A 20,902-nucleotide genomic window follows, 5' to 3' on the forward strand; every position below is an offset into this window, starting at 1 on the left:
TATTAATTCATTCATTCATTCATTTATTACATATATCACAATAAAGGCGAAACAACTTTTTTTTTTCAGTACTACAATAAAGTTTAGGAAATTTTAGAAAAAATGGTTCATGCTGCAGCTTTTAAAATACAAATACTACAACTACCTGTGGAACATCTGAAAGAATTGAGAGTGCAAAAGAGAGACAGGATTTAATGTGTTTAAGCATGGCAACAAAACAACAACAAATGTTTCTTTTTTTGAAAAAAGATTTTCTCAGACTTTTTTTATTGAGCAAAATTAGAAATTCCCATCTTGGCTGTTGCGAATCATCCTACTTGATCGAATTTATGAGCATCTGCTTGAACTTCTCCAAGTCGACCTTCTTCATGATGGTTACCTTGTGTTTCTTCTTCAGCAGGTCCATGTAGTCCAACACCATCATGCCTCGGGTACTGGCCCCATCCAGCTCCACTGTCACAGCGACCTGAAGGCCCAGCGCATGGATGCAGTGGCGCGTGAATTTGTTTTTATTTTAAAGCTCAACTCAATTGAGAGTAAAAAGCAACTGTCATTTACCTGCTCGCTCTCTGTGATGAGTGAGTTATCGATGGCGGCGGCGAGGGCATAGGTATCGCAACCATTGAAGCCTTTTCCTGCGGTGATTTCCTTCTGGTATTCCGCTGACTGAGATTTCTGTCGTGCGAAAAGTGATATTATGCACTTAGATGCATGTGAATGTTCTCATTCATTCAGATGACTTCATTCTCAGCGCATTGAATCGATCACTACTTTCGAAGACAACCAGAACAGTCCTGTTGCGAATATTAATATCAATCAACTCCAGGTCGAGGGGTGAGCAAACTTGAATTGCATCACACTTGAGTACAATGACAATAAAGGGATTTCTAATTAAAGGGGACACGGTATGGAAATGTATTTAATTGCTTGTATATAAAAAGTGTTGCCCAAGCAGGGGTGCCTGACTAGTGTGAAATTTAAACTAGTTATTTATTTGTTTGGAGCATCTTTCTCAAAATGAGTCTGTATTATACTTCAACACATGCTAAAATGCTACCCAGACTCTTACCGTCATGGAGAGGCATGAAATGTTTTTCATGAAGGCAGCTTTCTCAGTCTTGAGAGAAAGCCACTGGTCACAAAAAGACTGATGAGGGAAGACAGAAGACAAAAAAAGTCAAAACACAATTCATTTCATTTTAACTTCAAGTTGAAGCTCAATGTTTACCCAGGCCAGGCTGTTACGGCAGGTGAACTCCCAGGAGGCGATGGTGGTGGGGCAGGTGTAACGTTCCAAAACAATGTAGGCCGCCTCGGTGTCAGCAACAAAGTTAAACTCCCCGCATGTTGTGGTGTTACCCCTGGCTGGGCACATCACACATCACGTCATGCAACAGATCACTGAGGAAAAATGTTAAAATGCGTGTTTTGAGAGAATAGACTTGTACACTCAATGTTGCCTCCCATGATGTACAGAGCCTTTAGTTTCTTGGGAAGGGAAGGCTCCAGTTGTACTGCAACTGCAAGGTTAGTCAAAGGTGCCGTGGCCACCAGAGTCACCTACAGTACAATTAGGACACGGACACATCCTGCTATGACTCTCACTCTGGTATGTACTAATGAAAAGGAGCCTTGCTTGTCTTACCTCTCCCTGGTTCTGCTTGATCATTTTGATCAAGGCCTGGACTCCTTTTTTCTTCTGCACCAGTTCCAATCCCGGAGCGTCTGGATCTGGAACGTCACCTAGTCCGTCCTTCCCGTGGTAATCGCTGGCATGTTGTTTGTTGGACAGGAGGGGCTGTGAGCATCCTGCGTACACTGGAATCTTTGGATTTGATGATTTATCAAAGCTCCAAAGCACGTACGTAGTTCAATCAGGATTGAAACATGTAGCTACTTACATCCAGCCTGTTGCACACCTTAAGAACCCGCAGGGTGTTCTTCAGGACTTTCTCAAGGGGGGTGTTTCCATGGCAACATGTGATCCCCAGTATCTCCACATCGGGCGCTGACAAGGCCATCATGATGGCCTGAGCATCATCCACCCCTGTGTCCACATCGAGGATTAGCTTCCTTTTCATCCTGTATCTAAGCACAAAGCACAAGAAACCTGTTATTTAATGGTTCTGTAAGTTCCTGTGAGATGGAAGGGCTTTATCTTCAACTGATCTCAAAAGGTCATGGACATATGGGACATAAATGAATAACAATAAAACATGCATTTGAAACATACAGATAGGCATAAGTGAAAGCTAATTTAATTATTCATACATACATGTTCAGACATGTGGGCATTCCATCAGACTGACGGACCAGTCTGTCAGCCCATCACTGACCGACACCCGTTTTGCTGATGATCGATGAATTAATGACAGAACACTTTTGTTAAATGGGCTTGATCCGTCAGTGTTATTGTCACGCCAGTGACGGTCCCTCTGTCCGCTGCTGACGGAAGCCCGTTTTGCAAACTTTTTGTAGATGGTGGACTGATTGACAGAGTGCTAGACTTTTGACAGACTAACTGGCAGACTGACTAACGGACCAATGAACTAAAGATTATAATTGGGTTCGTCATGAAAAATGATGGCTTGTTGAATTACAGATGGTTAGCCTGGGTGTTGACAAATGGAAACACCACACATACATATATATATATATATATATATATATATATATATATATATATATATATATAATATATACACCGACACAAATAACAAGATTCCTCACCTCACCCGGGGGAAGTTGTTGCAGGATGATTTGCAGATGCAGCTGCCTGTAAATGAGAAAAAGTCCTTCTGGCAGGCAAAGTGTGCAGAGCCGTTTTAAGAGGAGTGTGAGGCTCTTATGCAACAGGCACCGCCCAGGCCTGAAGTAATACTTTTGTTTTCTCTCAAAAACCAAAGTGTTGCATAACACACATTGAACTTATACATGCGGTACTTTTTTATGGGATTGAAAAAAAAAACCATCATCATGTTTCAAAGTAGTTTATCAATATCACCATTCAACACTGAGCCAGCAATACTTTCGCCAGTGTGGCCCAACTTACAACGCTTGGGAGATGTTAAGTGAGATCGAAGAGGGTTTGCTGGTGCAGATGTGTAGAGACATGTATTTTTATGTAGAATTTTACCGTAGGTCACTGATGGTGTAGTGGTACACTCGCCTGAGTTGTGTGCGGGCAGCGTGGGTTCAGTTCGCACTCAGTGACGGTGTCTATGTCTGCCCTGTGACTGGCTGGCGACCAGTTCAGGGTGTAGTGCACCTTTCACCCGTAGTCACCTGGGATAGGCTCCAGCACCCTCCTGTGACCCAGTACAGGATAAGCGGTGTGGATAATGACATGACATGACAATTTTACAGTAGGTCATTTTGTACATTTTGCTTTTTAAAATATTATATCTCCTCTACAAACCGCTTTAAACATTTACCGCTTGTAGAAGATTTGATAAAACATGTTTTTTCCTAAGTAACTTGGGTGCCTGGATTTCTGCCAGCAAAGATTGGGGGAGGCGACTCGAGTCATGTGACTTGCTAATATTTAGGACTTATGCCTTGCTTGACAAAACTTGGAAATTACTTAACTTGCAATCATAAAAATAATAAATAAACACGTTATAATATAAAGTTATCCCATAACCAGACCAGTTTTAGATCACACTCTAACCAAATGTGCAGCTATTTATCCATCCATTATCTGAGCCGCTTTTCCTCACAAGGGTAGGAGCCTATCCCAGCTGTCTTTGAGGAGTTGGCGGGGTCCACTGTGGACTGTTTGCCAGCCAATCGCAGGGCACACATAGACAAACAACCATCTGCACTCACACTCATCCAATTACACAGGGACAATTTAGAGTGTTCAAACAGGACAACTCCACACAGGAAGGCCGGAGCCAGAACCAAAGCCTACACCTCTGCACTGTCTGGCCATCGTGCTAACCAGCCGACCACCGAGCCGCCATGTTTATACATTAAGAACAAACATGACACTTCACGTCCGACACATATTTATTTCTCTTTTACAACAATATTTTTTCTGTATCTACTATCTCTACTACACTCCTACAAATAACAGAAGTCCTTCTAATCCCCCGAGCTGTCCTCATCTTGTCTCAGCCTGACCATGTTGGCCCTGACCCGGGCCTGGTCCACTGCATCTAGCAGGTTCTTGGAGTTCAGTGCCAGGGTGTGCGCGGCAGCCAGCATCTGTCGTTGGCACTCCTCTTTCAGTGTTGTCACTGAGTTCTGCTGGGCCAATCTCATTTTATTGATCAACTCCCCTAAATCCTTTTTCAGCAGCTTCTTTGTGCCTACGATCTGAGACAGAACATATTTGAAATGTGTTCAGAACAGGAATGTAAGTGCAAAAGTGGTATTGTCTGACAGTTGGCATTCCAAAGGTTAGACAGAAGGGATACCAATACCTCGTTTGCAACTGAGCTGTGCAGGTAAGGCATGACATCATCAACGTGTTGAATGAGGTTCCGCAGAGTGACGCCAACGGCCTGTATGGTGAGGAGTGAGCAAATAGAGCATTCCTAGGTTGCATCAAATGCAAAAAGACACCAAGAAGGCGTACACCTACTTTGACAGCATTGGGGTACTCTGTGGCAGGCAGCATGTTGACCTCATTCTTGAGCTGCACCACCTGTCTGACTATCGCCATGACGCCCGAATAAACCTGATCATCTGATCGGTCCAATTCAGCTGTGGGACATGACTATAAAACAAGTTTTCTGTTGTAATTGTCTGCATAATCACCCGAATAAAAGAATACAAATTTTGTTCAATCATGGGCTAATCTGAGAGAGGAGTTACCAATGTGACATCTGGAGGCACTGGAGACATTGGTGGAGAACCTTGAAAACAGCATGTGTTATTTTACTTCCCACCTAATTACCATTTGTGAAGTTTAACTTGAGAGTCAACCCACACGGAGGCAACTTACCATCAGATGGATTTTTTTCTGGAAGCTGCAAATTAAAACGGGTCTGGTCAGACTTTTATTTGGTGAGTTTTGTAGAGCAGCTTGAATTGTTTAAATATTTAAAAGACAGTTTCAACCGTTCTGCTGTAATTCTGCATGCAAATATTAGTTAGTGTAATGCATATATGCAAACTGGAGTATTTCAAACAAATAGCGGTGGGCGTGGCTGAGGAGGTTTAACGGGTTGTTCAGTAATCTGAGGGTTGGCTGTTGGAATCCCGCTCTGTGTGACTCATGCGTCATCTTGTCCTTGGGCGAGACACTTCACCCACCTTACCTCCAGTGTCACTCATACTAGAGTATGGCTGGGTGCAAATGTTTAGTTGTGGGCAAAGGAGCCGTAGGCTGGTTGCCACGGCCCGTCCCCATGCTCCAGGGCAGCTGTGTCTAGATACATAGTTTACCACCACAAGAGCATGAATATGTGAGAGAATGAATAATGTGTCCAATGTGAAGCGTCTTTGAGTGTCTAGAAATTATTATTATTAGAAATATTAAACCTTTGTATTTGAAGCTTGCCGCACAGCAGGATCCTGTAAGACAAACAAACCATTCATAAGATCGCGTGTGCGTTGTGTGAGTGTGTGCTTGCGCGTCGCTGGGTGCATCACCAGTTGTTGCTCCTCTTGCTCAAGCCACTGACTGTCCACGACCATCTCTCTTTTTTGCCTTCGTAGCGTGTCATCAACTTTTCCCTGCCCTTTCTCCCAAACTGGCACGTCCCAGGGTGTTCCCTACAACCGCACAAGTGCACATGTGCACACGTGCACAACAGGGTGATTATAATTTCAATAATAGTTACTTTTAATTTCTTAGTGAGTTTTGTTTTTAAATTTAGTTCGTTTTAATTAGTTTTTAGGACGGCTTTGTTAGTTTATATTAGTTTGCGTTATTTCAAAAGTAGTCAGTTTTTGTTAGTTTGAGAATTCATTTTTAAAGTAATTGGTGTTTTGTGTGCAGGATTAGAGAAACACTATGGCTGTTGGGTCTCCTGGCCCTTGGCCTTGAGCCGCTCCCTTTGTGTGTGTGTGTGTGTGTGGGTGCGTGTGTGTGTCACGTGACAGTGGTGCTGAGCCCAGGTGCAGTCAATTTTCATCAGCAGTTTTGAAGCTGGTCCCTGGCTCCACCAGGTCACCAGATCAATACTCTCCAATACGAGGTTGTACATTCGCCCATTTTTTCTCGTATATCCGCCAAGTGGTTTTTAGAGTCCTTACTCTGTCTTGTTTCCTGCATTCCTCAGATTCACTGTAGTCTGCTCCTTGCTTGCAAGCCTTGTACTCTGCAATTGGATTCCTTTGCTTGACCCGTGACTGCTCTCACTGTCCTGCTAATAGACGCTGCAGCCTTGGTTAAATAAAATAATCACCTTTTCTACTAATCCGTCGCCCACTTTGCTATTGGGTCCTCCGCACTAATCCGGCGCCCTACCAACGGTAAGTATTCTAGAGTAAAATTCCCCAAAAATGTTTTTTAAATATTTTGATAGTACAGGGTACAGTTTAACAGCCCACGGACTTTGATGACAGCAAGTGCAGTGCATGATAACACTTATAGAGTTGCATGCACCCAAATTGAATAAAGCTAGCTAGGATGCCTAGTGTGCCAAATTGGCAACTTCCAAAGTAGGTTTGTGGATTGAATTCTTGTTGAGAAGTATTAAACCCAGTGTGCAGTGTACTTTTTTTGTGTATTGTATCCATTTGTGTCATACATGACACAAAAAAAAGGAAAGCACTTTTTACATTACATTGCATTTTGGACTGACCGCAGGTGAGCCATTCGACCCAAAAGACGCACGCAAACTCGTCTGATAGGAGAGACGTCATCTGTTGGTGCTTATCTTGTTGGCTGCTGTTTAATGATGTCACTTCTATGTGACAAGGAGGACTACAACTCCCAGACAACTGTTGGACCTTCTCTTTTTCTGGCGACAGTAATATCAAGATAAATACATTTAAAAAGAACGCCAAATGCTCGTGTATTAGTAATTGCCAAAGATGAAAATGAAGGACATTTTCGCTATAATTAGTAAGTTTTAGTTTGTTTTATAAATTTAAAATGTAGTTTCAGTTTTTCTTTTCCTTTTTTGTTAAAGCATTTTTGGTTTCATTTCCTTAATGAAAATGTTCTATACATGATAGTTTCAGTTATTTAGTTAGCTTTTGTTTACTAAAGTAACCACAAGCAAACAGTAGCTAGTTTTGACACAACATAAGATGTTTTTGTCACAATAATACTTGAGTCTACAATAATTGCATGACACAATGTGTGAGCAAAGCACTGCCATTAATGGACACGCGTGAAGCGAACCTGACAGTGCGAGACGTGGGTGCTGGTGGGGCGTACTCTGGAAGGCTGATAAGAGATCACATGAGATGATGTGTTAGTGCTCAAACAACTCCTAGAAATAAATGAGTCTTTATGTGACTATACGTCACCTTCGGGGGAGGCTCGGAGTGGTCATGGCCTGGTGGCGAGCTTGACAAGGTGCAATGTGGTGTATCTGCCTCCTCTATTTTGAGAATGTCCCTTTCATGAAAGCACAATCGGTGCATAATAAATTCTTTACGATTCACATTTGGTCATTTCAAGGAGACGTATTTTTTTTCACAATTTATAACTACCATGTGTCTTAATAACACGCCTTTGAAAATTGTGCCAACACTCATTCCGCTCCATAATCTGATGGGCAAAAGGTGAGTCCAACCTCAGTTAGGATGACAACCAGTGGACTGGATCTTGGCTTTTCCATAAGATCCAATTAAAAGAAATGCATAATACCGCCTTGCACCCAAAGAGGCTTTAGGAAGAAGTTGACTACCTCAGGGAGCAGACGAGCTGGCGGAAGCTGGGACGGATGTACGGCTCGTGGGCCCAGCAGCTGGTCAAGAGTGAGTAGACAGCAGGTGGGCACAACAGTGGCTTGGCAAGTCGGATACCGGACTCCAGCTGGGTGATCATCTGTCCGTTTTCCAGCCAGTGGAATGGCTGTTGGCCCATGGAAAAGATCTCCCACACACATACGCCTATTTGGACGCAAACACACACATTTTGGTTTACATGTGTTGGGGGGCCTTCAGTGGCACTTGGACTGGAAAAAGATTGCGTTTTCAGTGTTCTTTTTTCCTACGTGCTGGGGTACATAAACTTGCCAAGAATAAAATGTTTTTTAAAGTGCACCTCTGACGGTCTGTTTTGAGGTATTGATGAGGAAATGGAACAATGTTGTAAAGTTTGAAAAATATTTATATTAATAAAAATTGGCTGTGCCTTCACTTGGACTCACCAGTTGTTATTGAGTGACAATGAATACCATTGTTGCTGTCATATTGTTGTTTATGCAATGGAATAGTCTGAGGGTGTACATATATTATTATATTATATATATATTTGAGCCAAAAAGGTCCTCAGATTCAGAATCCGGTAATGAAACAATATATTTCCAAATTAAACTTATAGTTTCTCATTGAATGTGACATAGACTTCATGTAACTGTGTTTCAAATGTTGCTTGCCTATGGATGTAAATCTGTCTTGTCTTTTTTTCTCATTAAGTGACCCTAATAAGTAGTGATGGGTAGATGAGGCATCCTGTATCGTTTCGACACAGTGACACAATGTATTGACACTGTGTTGCTGAATACTGACACCTGGTGGACTTGGAGGAAACATTTGACAGGGTCATCTGACACTGATCTGTCAAACTAATTTTATCCTATTCCATTGATTAGTGACGTGATGTGTTTTTATATATCCTATTTTGTATTACTTTCCATCGCACTAATGATTCTCTTATTTATCAAATTTATATATTTAACTGAATTATTGTTGTATTGCACTGGAGAGGGGAGCTCTCTAATCTCGTTGCACACTTGAGTACAATGACAAAGGGATTTCTGATTCTGATTAGGCATTTGCTTTCACATTATTTTTACATACACGCAATTTCATAAGAAAAATCTTTGATATTCGAGACGTAGTTGATAAATTAAGTGAACATGTGTCTGAATGCCCAAGTAAAAGTGTTGTGAATGACAATGGACTCATTGTAATTAAAGATTTTTATTTAAAAAAAATTAGTTTCTCCAGCGTTTTGTTATTCAGTCTACTTCTTTTTTTGAGGCAATTTCCCCCGCCTTTGAGAAGATCCTCTCACAAGGCACTGAAGAGGCCGGTGTGCACAACGCCTGTGTGGCTAATATAAATAGGTGAGGGAACGTTGCCTCCATGGACTTCCAGTATAAGAGCGGGTCTTCCGTACGTGCAACGTGTCCTGCTGACATATAGCGCTGCACCTCTGAGTGCGCATCAACAGTGACGTCTTCCATCTTGCAGATACTAAACGCAAAGTAACGCGCCAATAACTCGATGCTTATTTTGAGCGTCCATCCTGTTGACAGATGCGCTTCCTTATGAACACAGTTTGGTGCGCGACCGCTGTGTCGACACTATTCTGGTAGTGGTCACGTGACTTTCTTAAAGCGGTATGCGCACCGACACGGGGTTTGCCCTGGAAGCTCGGCGCGCGCATCGACGCCTCAGTGTCGCTGGACCCATCACTACTAATAAGCCATCGTAGAAAAGATCTTCCCAAATTCATTAAAAAAATAAGTCCACTGCCAGGGAGGCTGCGAGCGGTGCCCACTGCCATATCCGACAGTGAGAGGTCTGGTGATCTACCTGTCCGGTTTGCCATGAATGTATCATCCAGACTATTTATTTAAATAGAAAGCATGTAACCTGACCAACGTCATAGAAAGGCTTCCACAGGGTTCTTCATTCCTGTTACCCGAGCGGCCGCTGTCCTGCCTATTTTCCATCGCTCTCTGTTGCAACACACCTGATTCAAATGATCAGATAATCAGCAAGGTCTGCAGAAGCAAGATAACGAACCGGATCATTTGAATCAGGTGGGTTACAGTAGGGAGAGATTGATAACAAGCAGCACACAGGCCCTCAAGGAACAGGATTGAAGACCCCTGGGCTTCCGCCTTCTGTGCAGAGAGAGTCATGGTTCCCAATATTGTTTTAAATTAATTTAATGCCATTTAAGGACTTGATTTTCACAAAATGAATTCAATGACTTTTATTGATTTTCAGTAACCCGCGGAGCCAATTTTTATTTTGATTTATTAACATGCATTCGGGTAAAATTTATTTTCTATATTAATTTGGAGATTAAGTGCTGTATTTTGTCTTGTTTTTTATTATTTGATTAACATGCTGCAATATTGGATTTACGGGTCATTTTCATGTCCTGGTCATTACTTTGACATTTTAGTGCATGTTTGTTAGATTCTTGAATTTGGGGCAAAAACCGTCTGAGTGGATCTGTGATGAGTCTGTCTACAAGAAGGAGTTGCAACAGCTGGTGTCCGAGTGCTGCCACAACAACCTGGAGCTTAAAACCCAAAAAACAAAGAAGAAGTTAATGGACTTTCAGAAGGTCACTGCCCCACAGATGAGTCTCTGCGAGGAAGGAGAAAGTTTATAAGACAGTGGTGAGGCTGTCAATGACGTGCGAAGGTAAAGTTGCTGCTGTCATACTATTTGACTTTCAAATAAATTTTGTTTAAAAAAAAATATATTAAACATTTCTTTTATCAATATTAAGATAATGCTGTTAAAGATAATTTTGATCATAATTATAATATGGAATGTTTATACTTTTTCATATATCGCACAGAATGACATTGCCAGTGAAAGTATATTAAGCATTTGTGTTCATAGATAAAAGTTGCATGAGGAGGTTTCTAACCAAACATCCAGACATCACTAGCAATGGTGAACCGTCGGAAGTTGATGGATTCTGGCGCCATCCATTTGATTGGCATTCTTGAAACAGATGCTGCATAATCAAGGAGAGAAATTACAACCAAAGGAACAATGGCAACTGACATCTTTGCACTTGTGAATGTGTGTGTACCTTTATAGTACTCCTGATCATCTATGTAACGAGAGAGACCAAAGTCACCCAGCTTGACGCAGTCGGGAGATGCCACGAGGATGTTTCTTACCGCTATATCTCTACATAGGCATGGCAGAATGCACATCCAAGTCAAAGATGGCGCATGAAGCGGAAAAAGGTCATCAGCACATCACGTACCTGTGCACCATGTTGAGGCCCTCCAGGTGAGATAAGGCTTTGCAGATTTGTAGTGAGTACAGAATTAATGTTGCTGTTGTCAGGGTATATTTCTGCTCCTTCAAATATTTCCCCAGCTGACACCATAAACACAGACAAGCATAAATGACTCATTGGTTTCCAATTAGTTTGGAGGGGGGGGTAGATAGTGAGTTCTGAGTCGAGGTGGCCCAACTAATAACAGGTGAAAGCAACCTTTGAAATTAGAGCATCAATATACAGCAACACTAAGGTTTTGAACGCTATAAAAACTCCCCTTTGATGCCCTTTAGGACATTTTTGCTACCACATTGAAAAAGAAATGTTAAATGAAAGATAATTATGCACAATACATGATCAGACAAAGTATTACTTAAAACCAGATAATGTCTTTTGATAAAATCCATGGTCATGTGGCATCATAGGATTATACCTTGATGCCCAGTCGCAGCAGAAGAATAATTCTGATATGTAGACAACTTATCTCGTTAGCCAACTGGCGTAGTTTATTTCAGCAACACACACGAACTGCTCTTCTCCAGAGCCAAAAGCAGAGAGAGAGAAATAAGGCTTGAACACCTGCCTAACATCGCATCGTCTGTTAGCGACAGCACCCCTTGTGGCAAATATGCACATTACAGTAACAAGCAGTCATACAATAACACTCAACACTCCCACTTATGAATGATTTGTATACTGTACAACTTTCACAAAGACATTAAAAAAAAACAAATAACATGACATTTGAATGTCAAATATTTACATGCCAAGGAAATGTTTTAATCTGCCTAGATCCTTCATTTTAAACTTGATGGAGAGCATGCTCTTCACTTGTTCTAATCCACTTGTGTTATTGGCTGCAATAATAAGGTCATCCACCCAGATAACAATTATCACTTTCCCTTCTACTTTCGACTCCTTTGTGTATACACAGTGGTCTGCTGGGTTCTGGATGAATTTGTTCTCGGTTAGGTATTTGTGAAGTAATAAATTCCAATTACGTCCAGATTGCTTTAGGCCGTAAATGGACTTCTCCAGCTTACACACTAGCCCATCTCTTCCTTTCTCATAACCCTCAGGTTGTTCCATGTATATTTCTCTATCAATGGGGGCGTGCAAATATGCTGTTTTTACGTACATATGGTGTAAGATTAAGTCATCCTGGGCAGCCTTTTGCATTACTACCCGTACACTAGTCAGATTCGCTGTCGGTGAGAATGTTTCACCATAGTCTATTCCTGCTCTCTGGCTATATCCCTTAGCCACAAACCTGGCCTTGTACATCTCACGTCCATCACTGTTTTCCTTGATTGAATAGACCCACTTTCCTCCCACTGTCTCCCGGCCTTCTGGCAATTTAGTCAAAGTAAAAGTTTGGATGTCCTCTAAGGACTTCATCTCCTCATCCATTGCTTTCTTCCATCTTTCTGACTCAGTTGATGTCATGGCCTCTTTAAAGTTTTGGGGAATATTACACATTACTCGGTAGCAGTAGTCTATACTCATGAGTGTACTGTCCTCCTCCTCACTGCTGGCTTGACTATAATCTTTTAGATAACCCAGTGGTCTATGTTCTCGGGTTGGATATCTCCCACTGCTTGGGACCTGTGGTGTCCCTTTAGGGTGCTTGTCATCATCGTCCTTCGGTAGTTTTGAACCACCAGTTTGTATGTCTGTGCTCACACTTGGTTGTGTGGTGTCTTTGACTTCACAACTCACTCTAGGTTCCAGTTCTAACTCATAAGTCTGCGTTTCGTCTTCACATGTTGTCCTGGTGACAAACTTTACCAGTCTATGCTTTTGTACTTTTCTGTCGCTGCGATAATAAACTAGAAAGGCTGGACTGCCTTTGTCGTGCCCCACAAAATGTCCTTTTTCGCATCTAGAGTCTAGTTTACCCCTGTCTTGTTGATAGGCATAGCATATTGACCCGAATTTGTGCATCCTTGATAAATTACACATTTTCCCTGTCAGTGCTGTGTATGGTGTGGTGCCAGTATGCTTATTAAAACACCTATTTCTTGTAAATGCTGCCTCCTGAACAGCATAGTGCCAGAGGCTCTTTGGTAAATTGCAGTCAATAAGATTACATCTGGCCATCTCAAAGAGAGTACGCCATTTCCTCTCTGCTACGCCATTCTGGTGTGGGGAATAAGGGCAGGAGGTTTCATGTCTAATCTTGTTCTTTCGTAGCAGTGTCTTAAAGTCTCCGTTTGTGAACTCTGTTCCATTGTCTGACCGTATGCACTTCACAGTGCCATAAGGTGCTACATCAGATAAGAACTTCTCTGTAGCTTGAAGAGCATCACTCTTTTCTTTCAAAAAATAAACAAATACAGCCCCTGTATACACATCTGTGAAAGATTGCACATACTTAAAACCATAAAGATAAAGATGTCCTTTATTAGTCCCACAATGGGGAAATTTGAAGTGTTACAGCAGCAAAGATATAGATCACACAGAGTCGGCGGCGTAATGTAGCCGTTAATGTATAACATTAGCAGCAGACATTCATAAAAAGCATGCAAATATACACAGTATAAACGTATCTAGTGTAAGGAAACACTCCTAATGCCTGTCCATTATACAGAGGGGGAAACACTGTAATGATAAAAACTACTGAATGATTGAAAATACTGCAATGATAAAGATATTACAATGATAAAAGTACTGTAATGGTGAGAGTACTGAAATGACAGGAAAGTACTGCAATGATAGAAAATACTGCAATGATAAAAGTACTGTAACAGTAAAAGTACTGCAACGATAGAAAAATACTGCAATGATGAAAGTATTGTAATAGTAAAAGTACCGCAATGATAGGAAATACAGCAATTATAAAAGTACTGCAATGATAAAAGTACTGTAATAGTGAACATCCTGCAGTGGTAGAAATACTACAGTGATGGAAGTATTGTAATAAGAATACTGTAATGGTAAACAAAATACATCATTGGTCAATATTTAAGTGTACCCTTGGCTGAAAGTACAGTAGTAGTTTATATTGCATCCTAGGACTGCACAATTGCACTAATGCCCTCCTGTTTGTAGGCCTGACCCAATGTTCTTGTTAAAAAGTCTGACAGCAGTCGGCAGGAAGGAGCGGCGAAATCTCTCTTTGGTACAGCGAGGGTGTAAAAGTCTGTCACTGAAGGAGCTGTAAAGTGTTCTCAGAGTGTCATTGAGTGGGTGGGCTGGTTTGTCCAGCATTGATGACAGTTTTGCCGTCATCCTCCTGCCCCCCACTGAGTCCACAGAGTCCAGGGAGCAGCCCAGGACAGAGCTGGCCCTCCTCACTAGTTTGTCCAGTCTCTTTTTGTCCCGGCCCGAAATGCCTCCTGCCCAGGAGACCACTCCATAGAAGATGACCGGTGAAACCACAGAGTCATAGAAGTTCCTGAGGAGTGTTCCCCGAATGCCAAAGGACCTCAGCCTCCTGAGTAGGAAGAGTCTGCTCTGACCCTTCCCATAGAGAGCATCTGTGTTGTCGCTCCAGTCCAGTTTATTGTTCAGATGAACACCCAGGTACTTATAAGTTGAGACCCTCTCAACGTCTGTTCCCTGGATATTCACTGGTGCAGGTGGAGATGGATTTGTTGCTTATCGGACCAGCTAAATCTGTGTTCACCAGTTCTAGCGGTGTCTTTACCTTGTCAGTTGGAGTTCGGTTTCTCGTTTGGGTGAACTTCACTTTTATGCATACATCACATTCTTTAACAGGCTTGTGTTTTGCACCACTAATGTGCATGCCAACTGTTACATTTTGCAATTTCAATATATCCTCATAGTTGCAGTGCCCCATTATCTCATGCCATGTCTGAATATCATGGCTGACTTTACACACATCGTTTTCATCACACGCTGTTTTCAAGTAGTACATTCTGTTATGCACATAAATGTCAAATGTTGTACCATCAGGTGCCGTTAGAACGTCTTCACCTTCCTTGAAGAACACTTCGGCACCGTTAGCCGTAGCTGACTTCACAGAAAACAATTCTTGAGGGAAGGATGGGATGTATAGGGCGTTCTTTAACGCGACTTTACACTGACGCCCCTTACTGTCGATTAAACATACCTGTGCATCTCCCTTGCCTCGTGCCAGCCCAAAAACACGTTTTCCATCTGCTAGTTCCATGCTGTGTTTCTCCGGCCTGAAATGGCTCACAAAGTTCTTAAACCGTCTTTTGTCATTCATAATGTGGGACGATGCACGTGTGTCCACAATCAGTACCGTTCGTTGCAATTGCTGTGTTGTCCAGCTGGTATCCTCAGTCTCCATCCTGAAGGAGTAATCCTCACCTCCAGTTGCTCTGCTGGCGTCATCATGTTGCATTTCATGGCTGCCACCGCCGTCATCTTCTCCGCCATCTTGGACGCGTGCGTAACGGGCGCTCTGTCCGCGCTTCTTCCGGCATGCTTGGTCCGCGTGTCCCGTGTGTTTACAGAAACTACACCAAACAGTCTTTGAGCAGTCATCTTTACGGTGACCCTTTTCGCCGCATCGCCAACACGCCAGCCCCGTCGGCGGTCCGCTTTTCTTCTTTTGCGCCGCCCGTGCTTTCATCACTCTCTCCCGCCTCCTCGGCGAGCGATCCTGTGTCTTCCGCTGCCTCGAAGTTCCGTAATTTGGCCTTGAACTCCCCCAGCAAAACGTCCGTTGAGCCGTGCGTCACCATTAACGTGAACGGCTTATATTTTTCCGGTAGCCCTCTCATAATCATTGCCATCATCAACCCTTCGCTCGGCGCTTCACCCGCGCATCTCAGTGCCGTGATAATCTGTTCAGCTCTGATGATATATTCAGTCTCAGTCTCTGTGTCCGCTTTCTTCAGCGCCGTCATCGTAATGTATAGGGAGCCGATGCGGGGCCTACCTTTGCCGATATAGTGTTCTCGCAACACTCTGAGACTTTCCCGGCCCTTGTCTTTTGTGTCTCTGAATATGAGTGTAGTGGCAACTCTTTCAGGTTTACTTGCCACTGTAGGAGCGGGTGAATAATAACTAGCCTGACGCGACAAAACTTCCAACTCAGGATCTTCGTTTCACAAGTTTACTAATTTTCCATAACTCAAACATGACGTGGTCGAGGTCGTTGATCGATGTGGCTTGAGGTCGCTGATCGTGGTTGCCGCTGTCGGCGCTCGTTGACCAGCGTCGTTGTTGGTTGTCGGTGATTGAAGTCGCTGCTTGGCGTCGGTCAGAAAAACTTTGTCACCACCACCCGACCTTCTGAATGTGTGTTTTAGGCACGTCACATGACTACTATTTATACGGCATGTCACATGACTACCTTCTCACGTGTGGCTCGTTAGGTAATCAATACCGTTTCTAAGACACGCAATGCTAAACTAAATTTTCTTCCTTCATAAAATACAATTATGCATCTCATTAATATTTAAATAATAATAATGAATTCCAAATTAGAAAACATTCCTCAATATGGCTCTTACAATGAGTCCTAAACTTGTGTTGTCGAGGAGTGGTGCCAGCGCACGATATGCGTCGGCATTCAGCTTGTCGTCCTGGGCCCTGGCTTCCTCTGTCAGCGGGCCGGTCGGCTCTTTCAAAATCGTCTCTTTCAAACCCACTCCGTGCATACAGCACAACATCCTCTCTTCCCAGAGCTCGTACTCATCTGCTCTCCCATCGAAGGTGGGCCACTTGCGCTTGTTTCTGTTCGCCATGGCTTGTGTGTTCGTAGCTCCGCTTTACTGTCCGTTAGCCTAGCTTTAGCTTCCCGCGGTATTCCCGCCGCTAAACTAGCTATACCTTGCAGCTAACTCGCTACCGTTGCTTCACCGTGCTAACGTGCACTTCGTTACTGCATTCAGAATCTATTCTCGCGACTCTGGGCCCATAACATGATAAAATCCATGGTCATGTGGCATCATAGGATTATACCTTGATGCCCAGTCGCAGCAGAAGAATAATTCTGATATGTAGACAACTTCTCTCGTTAGCCAACTGGCGTAGTTTATTTCAGCAACACACACGAACTGCTCTTCTCCAGAGCCAAAAGCAGAGAGAGAAATAAGGCTTGAACACCTGCCTAACATCGCATCTTCTGTTAGCGACAGCACCCCTTGTGGCAAATAAGCACATTACAGTAACAAGCAGTCATACAATAACACTCAACATCTTTTATCGTATATTTTGGGGCAATGTGTAGTGTGTTTTTTGTTCCGAGAATTTAGGGTAGGAGAGGCTTTGCTCAGGTTGTTCCTCAACACTTGAGTGCCTTTTTTTTTTTTTTTTAAATAAACTATACTACGTAAGTCAAATTTACTCAGAAACAGACATTGTAAAATATATTTACAATTTCTGAGTGAAAAAACTTTTCAATTTTTTTAAAGTAAAAAATGCATCCAAAATTGGACTCTCAGGATTTTGAAACTAAGAGCCGTTCCAGAGCCGTCATTTTGCTGGACTGCGCTCTGTTGCGCTCTGGCAATGACACGATCAACTAAAAGGAATTACTCGCCACTCAAGTGTCGAATAACGGTATTTTGTCTGTTAAATTTCTGTTGTGAGTATCTTTTAATGTACATTATGTCATAAATAAATGAGAAACAGATGGTGAAGCGCCTGTTGTCTTGTTATAAAATAGAGCCGGTTTGTGCCGAAGGAAAGGAGAAGCGTGTCACAAAAGACTTTAATGCACATGCCTGCCTATATGTCAATTACGCAGCCGCATAGGGCCCCGATCTGGCAACCCATTGACGACACATCCTATCACTAATGCGCACGCCCAACGTGCGCTCCATTTATGGCAAACCAATTAATGACACTACATCACACTTCGCAATGATTGGTCAGCAAGACAACGCGCAATTGTGTGTAAGCAAGGGCACTAAGCAAAATGTCAACAAGGCTATCCATCGGTGCGGAAAAACAAAAGAAAAAACTAAAAAGTGGTGAACGGAAAGAACAATCTAGAGATGAGTGCGGAAGATGTTAGGTCCTAGTGTTTAAACTGAGAATCGCAAGTTACGTTGTCCACATCGTTACGTGACTATGACGCAGGGGTCTGAGCGAATGCCCTCACTACCACTGCAACATCACATGATGTAACTTTATTTATTTTAACAGATATTTTTTAAAAAATTGCCTGTGCGTTGTGCCTCTTCATTTTATTTTCAGGAATGTTAAAGTTCACTACCATTAACTAAAGATGTACTGCACTCAACGTAAGATCTTGCATTAGGCTATTTTGGGCATGTTTGTGTTATTTACTTATGTATTTGTTTTATTTGAAATTGGTTTACAATATTATGTATTTAATAATTTGGCAGCAACAATAATAAAGATAAAGATGTCCTTTATTAGTCCCACAATGGGGAAATTTGAGGTGTTACAGCAGCAAAGATATATAATAATAATAATGCAACCCTAATAATACGTGATTTTATACCATGAAGAAAGAAAGAAAAAATATGTGCGTAATTAGGTATAGGTACTCATTATGGTACTTTAATACTAATTTACCACAGATACTTTCCTTGGGCTCGTTTATCATATAATTCATAAATGCATTCATTCTCACTGCTCTTATTTGATATTAGGTTAAAACTACTTTGTTTCTGTATAAATATTAATCATCTGCCTATTTCATTGAAGTGTAAATTCAATGAGTTGGCTCAACTGGACCAAATTCAAATACACTTAGAGGTAGAAAAAATGTCAATTTTTCTGGGGTGTTGTCCTGACTTGACTTGAACAGTGGTAGGTGATTATAAAGGATCCAACGCTTTAGTGGTGCTGTCTTTGCAATGACAAAAAGTATAAATGAAGAGTTTGCTGCAGTCACATTGACATGATGAGCTTTGGAGTCATCAATAGCGGTACAGTTTGTGCCTCTGATCAGTTAGAGGGCCCACAAAGGAAACTTTGCTTTGGGCCCCTAGAAGACCAGGCCCTGACTGCATTTTATGTCGAAGAAGAGGAAATAAAAGTACGGAAGTACGGCTCACAAAACTCCGTCCCGAGTACACCCTGAAACAATTTTTTTCCATGGGGGAATTATGTCAACAAGCACCACTTAAGTTCATTATTTTATTGATTTTGATTTTCTGGCATGTTCTTCCCACAATGTCATAACGATAACATCTAACAGCCTTTTTTTACTACACACGACATGGGTCCCCTTGGCCGAAGCAGGGGGACTTTTTTTCTTGCACTCACTGTGCCTCAGCGGCAATTTAGCCTTAGACTCGTCAATCAGTTTTAATTCATTTATTCAAAATTCAATCAACCCTATAGGGTTGTTTTTTTTAATTGTAATGAGATTTGAATAATAAGACATTCTTGCCTGTGAGACGGCTTTATTGTAGGATTTGAGTTGTTGACATAATATTTGATATTGAACTGTAAGATTGCTCTTTCTCCACCTCATTTCTTCACGGGGGTATCGTCTTGATTTTTATGTTTTTTGTTAAAAGTAGAGCAACCGAGTCTAATGTTGATTTTAAAACCCTGTTCAAATTATCAACAATAAAATCACAAGGTGCAGGTAAAATGTCTGCAGGAGTGCTTTTTTAAAATCTCAATAAAATTTGTAGCCACCTCAGATGTTAGGTAGCGTTTCCTCACTGTTCTCATCGAGGCTGCTTGTTGATTAAAACTGGCGATGTTAAAATATACACAGTAGTGGTCTGACACAGCCAGGTCAACAACAGAGGACACACCAACGGACAAGGCCATAGGTTATGACCAGGGTGTGTCGTCTGTTGTGAGTTGGCTGTGAGACATGCTGTTAAAAATCAAAATAGTTTAAAAGGTTTAAAAATTCTCTCTCTTAATTATGTTAAGAATATGAAAGTGATATAAGGATGAATGATTTTTTTTTTTATTGTCATTTTGTATTTATTTATTTTTTTTAATCAAGCTTCAACCTGTGATGTTATGCTATTGAAATTGTTGAACTGGATTCAATTGAAGGAAGAGGAGCACGTTTTTGATTATCTTATGTTGTTATTTCGGTGAGACACTGATGGTGTAGTGGTCCATTCGCCTGACTTGTGTGCAGGCAGTGTGCGTTCGGTTCCTACTCAGTGACATGTCTATGTATGACCTGTGACTGGCTGTCGACCTGTTCAGGTTGGGGCGTGCCTTTCGCCCTAGTCAGCTGGGATAGGCTCCAGCAGCCCCCCCGTGACCCTGTACAGGATAAGTGGTGTGGATGATGGCATGTTATTTCGGTGTTTCTCTTTCATGGTTAAGTTGATATTTTGTATTTGTGAAATTACTTGTGCAATAAAAACACTGTCGGGGAAAAAAAAGATGATGACGATCATCATGCATTAAATGAATTAATTTCTCCAATGATTCAGATGCTTGATGCTTCCTCTTAACACCAAAATAATTTTACATGCAACCATCCAGAGCTGTCTGACGACAATCTCTTTTGCTGCCAATTTACAGTCTCCAATCTCTCTCAAATTTCATTGTCTACATTGAATAATGTCCACCTGTGTGCAACTGCTTCTGTTTTGTATCTCACAATATGTTCCTCTCTCTTGAAATCAATCTTCACAACTGCCATTTCCTTCCTCCTTGCAAAATCCATTGCATTCTGCCCTTCAGAGTTCCTTCCTTGAACGCCAAACCTGCCCATCACTTCCTCATGATTTCGCTTATCTTCACCAGCATACACATTGAGGGCTCTATAATTCGGGCCCATGCACAGAAGCAATGCAATTTATCAACACACTGGAGAGGAAAAAAGAACAACACTCTGTTCAGTCAGTTTGCTATCAAGAATGGGTCTGGACTGGCACATATATCTAC

At 42.0% G+C, this 20,902-nt stretch overlaps 2 protein-coding genes and 1 long non-coding RNA gene across 8 annotated transcripts in view; 1 reads left to right on the plus strand and 2 right to left on the minus strand.

Annotated features, from left to right (window-relative positions):
• Nucleotides 1–176: 176 nt before the first annotated feature.
• Nucleotides 177–2,871, minus strand: LOC148340905 (inosine-uridine preferring nucleoside hydrolase-like). 2 transcript variants are annotated; one of them, XM_088289810.1, is made up of 8 exons: nucleotides 2,731–2,871; nucleotides 1,902–2,088; nucleotides 1,646–1,825; nucleotides 1,449–1,560; nucleotides 1,229–1,365; nucleotides 1,070–1,147; nucleotides 559–675; nucleotides 177–466 (listed from the first exon to the last, which is right to left on the minus strand). In XM_088289810.1, exons 2-8 carry the CDS (start codon nucleotides 2,079–2,081, stop codon nucleotides 314–316), a joined length of 957 nt encoding a protein of 318 aa, XP_088145936.1. In that variant the 5' UTR covers nucleotides 2,082–2,088; nucleotides 2,731–2,871; the 3' UTR covers nucleotides 177–313. The 2 variants fall into 2 exon arrangements, with proteins under 2 accessions (XP_088145936.1, XP_088145937.1); XM_088289811.1 differs by having other exon boundaries at nucleotides 2,736–2,852.
• A 1,122-nt stretch (nucleotides 2,872–3,993) lies between these two features.
• Nucleotides 3,994–20,902, minus strand: part of LOC148340906 (protein-tyrosine kinase 2-beta-like) — a 29,707-nt gene continuing 12,798 nt past the window's right edge. For 3 of the 4 annotated variants that reach the window (XM_088289807.1, XM_088289806.1, XM_088289809.1), the window contains 12 exons: nucleotides 11,099–11,214; nucleotides 10,751–11,019; nucleotides 7,815–8,019; nucleotides 7,432–7,522; nucleotides 7,304–7,348; nucleotides 5,602–5,724; nucleotides 5,491–5,523; nucleotides 4,952–4,976; nucleotides 4,822–4,862; nucleotides 4,589–4,723; nucleotides 4,428–4,508; nucleotides 3,994–4,320 (listed from right to left, as the gene is read on the minus strand). In XM_088289807.1, coding sequence (XP_088145933.1) covers nucleotides 4,087–4,320; nucleotides 4,428–4,508; nucleotides 4,589–4,723; nucleotides 4,822–4,862; nucleotides 4,952–4,976; nucleotides 5,491–5,523; nucleotides 5,602–5,724; nucleotides 7,304–7,348; nucleotides 7,432–7,522; nucleotides 7,815–8,019; nucleotides 10,751–11,019; nucleotides 11,099–11,214 — 1,398 coding nt within the window. In that variant the 3' untranslated portion in view covers nucleotides 3,994–4,086. The remainder of the gene's footprint in view (nucleotides 4,321–4,427; nucleotides 4,509–4,588; nucleotides 4,724–4,821; nucleotides 4,863–4,951; nucleotides 4,977–5,490; nucleotides 5,524–5,601; nucleotides 5,725–7,303; nucleotides 7,349–7,431; nucleotides 7,523–7,814; nucleotides 8,020–10,750; nucleotides 11,020–11,098; nucleotides 11,215–20,902) is intronic. The other variant, XM_088289808.1, reaches the window with a different exon arrangement.
• Nucleotides 6,016–8,268, plus strand: LOC148340907 (uncharacterized). 2 transcript variants are annotated; one of them, XR_015842478.1, is made up of 3 exons: nucleotides 6,016–6,149; nucleotides 6,234–6,426; nucleotides 7,791–8,268. It is a non-coding gene; the product is annotated as an uncharacterized LOC148340907 (long non-coding RNA). The 2 variants fall into 2 exon arrangements; XR_015842477.1 differs by lacking the exon at nucleotides 6,016–6,149 and having other exon boundaries at nucleotides 6,156–6,426.

Source organism: Idiotropiscis lumnitzeri, chromosome 3 (genome assembly GCF_059441095.1).
Source record: "Idiotropiscis lumnitzeri isolate Australia: NSW breed Sydney's pygmy pipehorse chromosome 3, RoL_Ilum_1.0, whole genome shotgun sequence".
In the NCBI taxonomy this organism is placed as follows: domain Eukaryota; kingdom Metazoa; phylum Chordata; class Actinopteri; order Syngnathiformes; family Syngnathidae; genus Idiotropiscis; species Idiotropiscis lumnitzeri.